At 47.2% G+C, this 10,057-nt stretch overlaps 1 protein-coding gene across 1 annotated transcript in view; it reads right to left on the bottom strand.

The window, feature by feature from the left end:
- Nucleotides 1-639: 639 nt before the first annotated feature.
- The window catches only part of OTOP1 (otopetrin 1), a 42,909-nt gene continuing 33,491 nt past the window's right edge, over nucleotides 640-10,057 (bottom strand). Inside the window, exons 5-6 of the mRNA XM_068974984.1 lie at nucleotides 5,988-6,916; nucleotides 640-810 (exon numbers count right to left, since the gene is read on the bottom strand). Coding sequence (XP_068831085.1) covers nucleotides 640-810; nucleotides 5,988-6,916 — 1,100 coding nt within the window. The remainder of the gene's footprint in view (nucleotides 811-5,987; nucleotides 6,917-10,057) is intronic.

Here is a 10,057-nt window from a genome sequence, read left to right as displayed (position 1 = left end):
AGAGGAAGACAGTAAAGGTGTATTATTTAAAAAACTTCAGAATGATTACAATGAAAATGTGCCAAAATTTCAGGTGAGAAATATGTCTTTATATTGATCTATACACAGTTTTCCATCCAGATGATAAAATAACTTTGTTCAAAAAATTAGACATAAAATATTAATTAAAAATCTTCAAAAGTACAATATAAAATAAATGGAATTGTAGCTGCATTCACAGTTCTGAGAAGGGTAAAATTTAAGGGTGATTAGACCATCCAGATGGTCAGAAAAAGGCTGTATATTGTAACATGATAACAGAAAGCGATTTTAATGAAAAACAAACTGGATATATATTTTTTCAACCTGCGACCACATTCTTTGAAAACAAAGGATCTCATTTTGAAGGAGATCAAATTTGGGTTTGATTAGAATTAACTAACCAAGGGCAGATTTCAGCCACCTCATCGATTTTGATCTAACTCGTTTACACTCATCCAGGGTGACGGGCAATTCCAGCTCATGGGAAAAGCAATTATCACAGACAAAAGGGGCCCTTCTCGCATCTGTAAGGCAATATTTGCCTGACCTCACCATTCCCAGGTGGCTCCACCAAATTCTCTTGTTAGCGCTCCCCTCCGTCTCTGATGTGGACACAGATTATATCTTACAATAGACCTCGAAGAGGGAGGCAGCTGCGTGCATTCGGTAGAAAATAGAAAAGGGCATGGCCAGGTTGACCACAATTATCCAGGGTTCAAAGCCAAAGACAGTTTCCTCCAATCCGTTGTCGTACTCAGGGCGGCAGCCAAAGGCGGGAGGGATCCAGAGCTGCAAGAGAAGAGGAGACGGTCCCAGCAGCTGCCAGGGGTCCCACACAAACCCTGGTGCTGACCTGAACTCAAGGAAACCGAGTCACACGCGACACAGCCAAACTGCCCCCACCCGTTGTCTCGCATCTCCATGCAGCCGGCCAGTGCACTGAGCCCCAGTTCTGCATGAACGCTCTTCAAACCCACCTGCTTCTCTCCATCCTCATGGCCCTCACTTGGTCTAGTCCCTGGTCCTTGGTCTCCCCACCTGAACTGCTGCAAAGCCTCCCAAGACCGCCCACTCCAGGGGGCACCTTCGATCCCTCTCTCCGCGACCCCCGCAATGTCTCTGCAGGGATGATCTTTATAAAGCACCCATCTGACCTTGTCACTCCTCTGCGGGTCACTCACCAGGGCTCCGTATGCCTTCAGGAAAAAGTCCAAATCTCCTCAATAATTAGACAGCTGTCCACGTCTTCACGTCCTTAATTACTCATTTCACTCTGCCCCGCCAGACTGTGCACAGCCCCCAAATATGCCTTTCTTTCCCCAGTCTTCAGGGCTTCGCTCCTGCCTCTTCCTCTATCAGGGACTCCCTGTCTTCCTTCTTCTGCTCAGTCCTACCTTCTTCCAAGTCTGGAGACAACCCCCCTTGCAGGAAGCCCTCCTCGATCTAACCGGTCAGGCAGGAACCTCCTCTGTCTTCCCACAGCCCCACCGTGTTTCCCCACAGTGGTGCTCCCTATTTCTCCTCACCCATCTGTACATATCACCATTGGTGCTTACAGATCCTGGGCCCATGGGTCTGGGCTGATGGTCTTTTTTCTGGCTTGTCCTTGGCTTAGAAAGACAGCCCAGGCCCTGCCCACATCCTCCTGACCAGGGGGAGAAGCACTGCCTTGGAGCCAGCCATGGGTTCCTGCCACTTACAGACTATGATTTAACCTCTCCAAGCCTTGGTTTCCTCATCTGTAATACGGGAATACTAACACCTGTCTCAGGGGGCTCAGATGAGAGTAAGATGGCATCTAAATCCGCAAAACATAGAGCAATAACCTATTGTATTTGTTGCTCGTGGAACCTATACCTTGGTTCCCCCTTCTCGGCCCTCCTGTTCCAGCTTCTGCTCCACCTCCCCTTAAATTCTCAGGCTCCGAGACCTGCTTCTCTCTCACACCGACACTTCTGCAACTTCCTCCATCCCCATACTGTGGCAGGCAGCCTCTCAGGTGACCCCCTGCAAAGGTCCCACCTCCTGGGATTCACGTTCCGTGGAGCCCCCTCCAAAGCTGTGATTTGGACTGATCCAACAGAATGTGACACCAGTCATGGGATGTCACTACTGAGGTTAGGTTACAAAAGGACTCCGGAGTCCATCTTGCTCACCCCCTCCCACAAGAATGGAAGCCAGATTCCACGTGAGCCACCCTATGGAGAGGCCACATATCCAGGAACTGTGGGCGGGTGAGTCTCAGGCTCACAGCCAGCAAGGAACTCAAGCCCTCAGCCCAACAACTCACCAGGGAATGAGTCTACATATATGATAAACTCACAGTTGCATACATGAGTTTAGAAACAGACCCCTTTCCCCAAAAAACCAACCCAGGGAATGACTGCAGCCCCAGCAGACAGTTTGACTACAGCCTGTGAGGGACCCTGAGCAGAGTCACCCAGCTAAGCCATGCTCAGCTTCCTGACCCAGAACAGCTGTGCAATGATAAATGTCTGTTGTGTTAAGTTGGTGAGTTGGGGTCATTTCTTACACAGCAGTGGGTAACTGATACAAGTGACTTTCACTCACATCTCCACACAGAAACCTCTCAGGCTTATATCTCTAGCCCTGGGTTCTGGGTCCTTAGAAGTACTCCTCCCGCGCAGCTGGTTCTTCTCGCCTCCTTGGCTGGCTCCTCTTCCTTTGCTGTCTCTCAGTGTTGGCTGGTCCTATGGCTCATTCATTCCTGGGTCCTCTCTTCCCTACACCCGTGACCCCAGTGATCTCACCCAGTCCGGGCTGCAAACACCAGCTCTGGGCCCACGACTTCCCAATCCAAATCACCAGCCTGGTCCACCCTCGGAATTCCAGGATCATATATCTCACAGCCTACTCAGCTGTCTACAACATATCTCAAACTCAACATTACATTCCCTTTCTCCCCATCTCCTCAGGAACACCTTCTTCCCAGGGGCTCAACAAAACTCCAGTGTCATCCTGGTCTTCTGATTCGCTCTCATAACCACCCGCCTACCATCTGAGTAAATCTTGACGACTCTGCCTCCAAAACAGCATCCTCAATCCACCCATCTCTCTCCACTCCACCCGCCAGGCCACCACCCCCATCTCTCACCTGGACCATCAGTGGCTCCCGTGCCTCGCTTATGCTCCCAGCCCACAGTCTATTCACCACTCAGCACCAGATTATTTATGTAAGATGGTGTCCCTTTCCTGGTTAAACTCCCAAAGGCTTCACAGCATATTTTTTAGAAGTAATCTGCCCCTACACAGAATGGCAGAGCCTAATGTTAGATGATTCCTTACCGGCCCCCAGCCCTGCTGCCCAGATTGCCCCCCACCCGCCCACGTGGTCACATGCACTTCCTCCTCTTCTGGAAGGAGGCAAGCTCTCCCACCCAGGATTTTGCATGGCTCTCTCCTCTACCTGGAGCACCCATGGCTCCTTCTCTGTTCAGCCCTGGGCTCTAAGCCCACCTCCTGAGAGTACCTTTTGCACCAGCCTGGCCTTCTGATCAACCTCAGGCATCCAAGCACCACTGTACACACCCTCCCTTGTAGTTCTCTGCAGGGTACGCGTCACTACGGGTGTTCTTCCTACTAGACTGTTGTTGCTAGTCCTGCCATCTGGTTTGTAAGCCCCATAGGAGGAAGACCAACATCCAAAAGGGCACGTGACTCACAGCAGTGCTGGCCCTCAGTAGGCAACCACAGCTCTATTTTCAGGAAGGGAGGAAGAAAGGGAAGGAGGGTGGGAGGGAAAATGAGAAGAAGAGATTATAAGCCTCTTTCCTGAAATCCAGACCTTTCCATCTGCTGTGAAGTTGGCTACAATTCTTGCTACTCATCCCCTTGGGAGGCAGAACTCTGCCCCCTTCCCTTGAGTCTGGATGGATGCTGTCACTCCTGGACCCGTAAAATCTGGTAGAAACAGTGCCGTGCAATGTCCACACCAGGCCTTAAAAGACTGATCGCCAGTCCAGGTTCCATGCATGAGGCAGGGTACTCAGGGCCGGTGCACCGGGACAACCCTGAGGGACGGGATGGGGAGGAAGGTGGGAGGGGGTGGTCAGGATGGGGTACACATGTACACCCATGGCTGATTCATGTGACTGTATGGCAAAACCACTACAATATTGTAAAGTAATTAGCCTCCAATTAAAATAAATTAATTAATTTACAAAAAAATAAAAAGACTGGCACTTCCAATCCCCTGGAAGCTTGGCTCTGGGGTACTGAGCCGCTATCTAAGAAGCCCACCTCCCCCAAAACCACTGTGCTGGAGAGACCTCCCATGCAGACGCTGCAACCAGAATCCCAGCTGAATCCAGCCTTTTGGCCTCCCCCACCCAAGGTGCCAAATCGCGGATTTTCCAACCCTACCACCAGCTTCAGTCGATACAGTGAGGAACAGAAAAGTCCTGCCAAGCCCTGCCAGCTTTCCTAACCCACAGAGTCATCAGATATAATAAAATGGCTGTTGCTTTTGTCATGCATTTGGGGTCACTGATTACACAGCAATAGAAAACCAAAAAAAAAAAAAAAATCTGCCTGTTGGTGATATCTAGAGAGACCTTCTCATTGAATTTGTTCAGTACTGAACTCACCCTCCCCCTGAGCCCCCCTCCAAAGCCTCCTCCCCATCCAGAGACCTTCAACCTCCATAAATAGCCTCACTATCCACCCAGGAACTCAAGTCAGATGAACCTGAGGGTCCTCACACCAAGTGAGATAAATCCTATACAATTCTCCCCATCCCCACTGGCACTGCCCTGGTTCAAGTTCCCATCATTTCCTCTCCGAGCAGCTGCAGAGGCTTCTGTACCAGCTTCCCTGATCTTTGTCTTATCTCTCTCCATCCTTCCTGCACACTGATGCAGGGACATCACTCCAAAACACAAAGGCTGAGAATTCTACCACCCTCAGCATGAAGACCGGACTCAGGCAGGCTTATGAAGCTCTGCTTAAGCCAGATCCATCTAGGCACACACTGCACCCTGCTTCCTGCTCTGCTTCACACGGATGGAATTCGTGCTAAGCTGCTAGCGCTCCCCAAACAGGCCTTGGGATCCTATGTCTCTGTGCCTTTGCACATCATGTGCCCTCTGCCCCAAGGCTTTTCCTTGCCTTGACTACAGTTGGCAGATTTCCAACCATTCATAGAGGCTGAGACAGGCAGTACTGAGTGGCTGTCTGTACATCTTCATTTTCCTTTTCACCTTCCGTCATAGGGGCTAGAAAACAAAGCATCCACTTCCCCATCCTCCCTGGCAGTCAGGGGTGTTCACATCACTCACAGACATTGCCTGGCACCAGTCCTTCCCTCTGTCTTCCTGTCTTGAACACAGGCATGATGCCTGGGGTTGCTGCAGCCATCCTATGACCATGTGGCAACAAGCACTACACCAGCCACAGTCAAGCAGAAAGGTGAACAGTGCCTGGATCCTTGATGATAAGGTTCAGCTGCCAGGCCAGCCCTGAGCAGCCAACTTCCAGAATTCTTAAGACTGAAAATACTACTTTTCAAGTTTTCTACTGCTTACCGCCAAAAGCACTCCTCACTGAGACTATGTCTCACCTTAAGCATCCCTTGCTCATTCAAGTCCGTCCCTGAATCCACACTCCCATTCTACCTTGCACATAGTCCTGTCACAGCATTTGCCGTCTTCACTACATTATATTTTTTTCTTTGCCTCCTTCTCCCACAAATACGATGACCTTTCTGAGGAAAGAGATTGAGTTTTCTCACCTTTAATTCTTAGTTCCCACCCCAGCCCCTGGCACACAGATACTCAGTACATGGATTTATATTGACAGAATATAAGCCTATGTTCCAGCCTAATATTTTAACCTTACACTTCAATTATTTTGATTATAAGCTGCCCTTCACTCTTCATTCAAAAACATCAGGGAAAATAGATTTATCAATTTTTTTAAAAAAACAAAGAAATAATGATGCAGATTACCGAAATATTGCAGAGGAACAAAAAAGCTGCAATATTCCTCAAGACTCTTCTCTGGGCATTGCCCTGCAGGAAACAGGGGTGGCAGGCTGAGCCCTGGGCCCTTTCCCAGCTCTTATCCTCCTTGTCTTTGCCACCGACTTCTCTCAGACATGTATTTCCATTGGCCGCAGGCGGCATCTCAAGGGCCTGGGGAGCCATGTCCCCGGCCGTAGGTCCGTTCTTAAGGCAGGAAGAAGGGAGAGACGTGGGATTGCCATTGTAGACTGTGACCACCCGCAGGGTTCTAATGTCTTCGGAGAGCCTCCCCGGCTCTCGGTGAATAGACTCGATGATGAAGAGGTTCTGGATGTATTTCTCGACAACTGCCAGGATGGAATAGGGCAGGTTGTACCAGGTGTATGGGGGGCGGGACTCAGCGCAAAGGATGGCCAGGATGGAACCCCAGGAGATGAACCAGGAGCCAGAGGCGGTGACCACCAGCAGGTCCGCATCCAGTTTGCGGGCCGGGTTTTTGGACTCATCTAGTGACTGCTCATCTAGCCTATAAATCCGGATCCCAACCAGCCCTGCCGCCCCCATAAGCATCAGCAAGATGATGGCATACAGGTAGAACATGATGAGTGCCGCCTCGCTCTTGGTTTTGGAACGGCCGATCTGGATCAGATACACCACCACGACCCCGATGGTGGTGGCCAGCGCGGTCAGGCCCAGGACCGAGCCCAGCAGGACCCCGCGCGACCTGAACTGCATCTTCCGATGCTGGTGACTGTCGACTTTGCGCCCGATGTTTTTCCACAGGACGTAGAGCATCGTGGAGGCCAGGATCTGATACTCTATGTTGAAAGGGTAGAGGTAGTACATCCCGTGGGAGATGGCCGGGCAGAGGGTTGGGGGCGTGCAGTTACACGGAGGCGTGTGGTCATCTAAAACTAGGGGAGGCGGATCACAGGGGAGAGCGGTTAGCACGTTCACGTGATGACATGGAAAACCACAAAGAAATATTCTCACTGGCGATGCATGCCTGGGTTTGCCCACTGAATGAAAAGCTTTGTGTCATGGCTTATTGTCATGCTGAATACCTTGTCTAACTTGACAGCCGTGAACGTCCCCCAGAGAGTACTAATTACGTGAATTAGATCTTTTCCAGACATCAGAATGCTGTCCAACCACTGGAAATGGTATTGTAGAAATCTACTTGCTGCTGCTGCTACTGCTGCTAAGTCGCTTCAGTCATGTTCGACTCTGTGCGACCCCATAGACAGCAGCCCACCAGGCTCCGCCGTCCCTGGGATTCCCCAGGCAAGAACACTGGAGTGGGTAGACATCTACTTACCAACACACAAAGATGTTCAGAAGATACTGGTGAACAAAAGCAACTTGCCAAAAAGGCTAGAGCATGAATCTGTTTTTATAGATATAAATGTGACATAGAGAGACAGGGAGACAGACATAGAAGAAGTCTGAAAGGCCACACACTAAAATGTTAACAATGGCTATCGCTGGATGGAAAAACAGCAAGTGATTTTCCTTTGGTTTACTTTTCTATTTTCTTTCTTTCAGTAAAAGAAACACCTCAAAGTATCTTTTTTGCAGTTTTACTGAGATATAATTGACATATTTGTGTAAGTTTTCCTTTAGATTTTGCTTCCCTGTATTTTCTAAGCTTTCTATATGAATATGATTGACATGTATTATTTTAAAATTACTTTTTTAAGAAACAACCTTGTGAGGGTAAATGCCTCCTATTAGTAAAGATTTTCCTCTTGAGAATATCTGAAGCCAGCAAGTGTCGTAAGAGACAAGTCCCATCTTCCGGAAGAAGCTTGTTGATTGTATAAAGGACCATTTCATAACAAGGAGGGGAAATGCTGTAAGTAAATAATTAAATATGCAACAAAAGCCTTAAAGATGGTGTAAAGTCTATGGCCTGTAATTCCAATCTATTCTAGGGGACAAGTCAAAAATATAATCAAAGCATTAGGTAAAATTTTGTTGCGTGCTTCTGAGAAAGAAACAGAAGCACTCAGTGTGGCACAATTTAGAAAGCACTAGATGGATTTTATGGCACCCCACTCCAGTACTCTTGCCTGGAAAATCCCATGGACAGAGGAGCCTGGAAGGCTGCAGTCCATGGGGTCGCTTAAGGTCCGACATGACTAAGCGGCTTCACTTTCACTTTTCACTTTCATGCACTGGAAAAGGAAATAGCAACCCACTCCAGTCTTCTTGCCTGGAGAATCCCAGGCACAGGGGAGCCTGGTGGGCTGCCGTCTATGGGGTCGCACAGAGTCAGATACGACTGAACTGACTTAGCAGCAACAGCAGCAGCAGCAGATGGATTTTATAATGGATTAATTAGATGAATTTACAAACTTAGATGAATGCTATAATACATCTTTATAATGGAATAGTGGTGGTGGTTTAGTCACTAAGTCATGTCCAACTCTTGTGACCCCATGGACTATAGCCTGCCAGGCTCCTCTGCCCAAGGGGTTCTCCAGGCAAGAACACTGGAGTGGGTTGCCATTTCCTTCTCCAGGGGATCTTCCCAACCCAGAAATCAAACCCACAATGCAGGAGACCGGGGTTTGATTCCTGGGTTGGGAAGATCCCCAGGAGAAGGAAATGGAATAGTATAATGGAATAGTAGGCAGCCATTAAGAATCATAATTGTGTCTGTGACAACCTAGAGGGGTGGGATGGGGTGGAAGCTGAGAGGGGTTCAAGAGGGAGGGGACATTCGTATACCCGTGGCTGATTCATGTTGATGTATTACAGAAAGCAACACAAACTGTAAAGCAATTATCCTTCAATTAAAAATAAATTTAAAAATTTTTAAAGATTAAAAAAATAACAATTGTGTGTTTTAATGATGTAAGAAAATAATTATGCTACAATAACAATGAGGGAAACAGCAAGAACAAATTGTATATCCAGTATTTTTAAATGCATACCACAACCCGGAATTCAGCTGTGAGCTCAGTTGAAAGGGTAGCAGCCAATATTTTTTAATGGAACTCCAGTGGAATAAAATAGGATTGACTGAATGGAATCAAACACAATAGAAATTTGAGCATCTTTGATATAGTATGATTATTATTTCGTGGGAACATACATGTAGACATAAAGGCATTTGGGTTGCAATGTAAAATCTATTTCTTACTGTAGGTGGTAGAAAAAAATGATTGAATATATACTGTATGATCTCAACTACAAATAAATACACAGCACACTACCAAAAACTAACCAGATGTTAACAGCATTTAGCTGCATTCCTCGGTAGGTGTTATTGTGGATTTTTTTCTTTACATTTTGCCATTGTTTTAATTTGATATGCATATACTACTTATAAAATCAGGCAAAAAAGTCTTTATGGTAGCATTAATTACCCTCACTTGTTTTTTTATCTGCTAATTCCAAACTCACAGTCCTTCCCTCCCCTATTCCCCTCCCCACTGGCAACAAGAAGCCTGTTCGCTATGTCTATGAATCTGTTCCTGTTTAGCTGATAAGTTCGTTCGTGTCATATTTGAGATTCCACATACAAGTGATATATATTCATCTTTCTCTGGCTGACTTACTTCACTCAGTATGATAATCTCTAGGTCCATCCATGTTGCTATAAATGGCATTACTTCATTCTTTTTATGGCTGCGTAATATTCCATTGTATATATGTACCACAGCTTCTTTATCCATTCATCTGTCAATGGACATTTAGGTTGCTTCTATGTCTTGGCTATTGTAAACAGCACTGCTGTGAACATAGGGCTGCATGTATCTTTTTGAATTATAGCTTTGTCTGAGTATATATATATACACATATATATAATACATATATGCCCAGGCATCACCGACTCGATGGACATGAGTTTGGGTAAACTCCAGGAGTTGGTGATGGACAGGGAGGCCTGGTGTGCTGCAATTCATGGGGTCGCAAAGAGTCGGACATGACTGAGCGACTGAACTGAATCTGCCTTACTTTCGCAGAGCACTACAATTTTCAATACATAAGGAGTTTCCCTACCACTTGTAACCTAAGACTGTATGATGCAAAAGACAAGGAAGAAC

This window comes from Capricornis sumatraensis, chromosome 7, assembly GCF_032405125.1.
Source record: "Capricornis sumatraensis isolate serow.1 chromosome 7, serow.2, whole genome shotgun sequence".
Lineage (NCBI taxonomy): Eukaryota > Metazoa > Chordata > Mammalia > Artiodactyla > Bovidae > Capricornis > Capricornis sumatraensis.
Note: the sequence above shows the minus strand (reverse complement) of the source record. Positions and strands in the feature narration are given on the sequence as shown.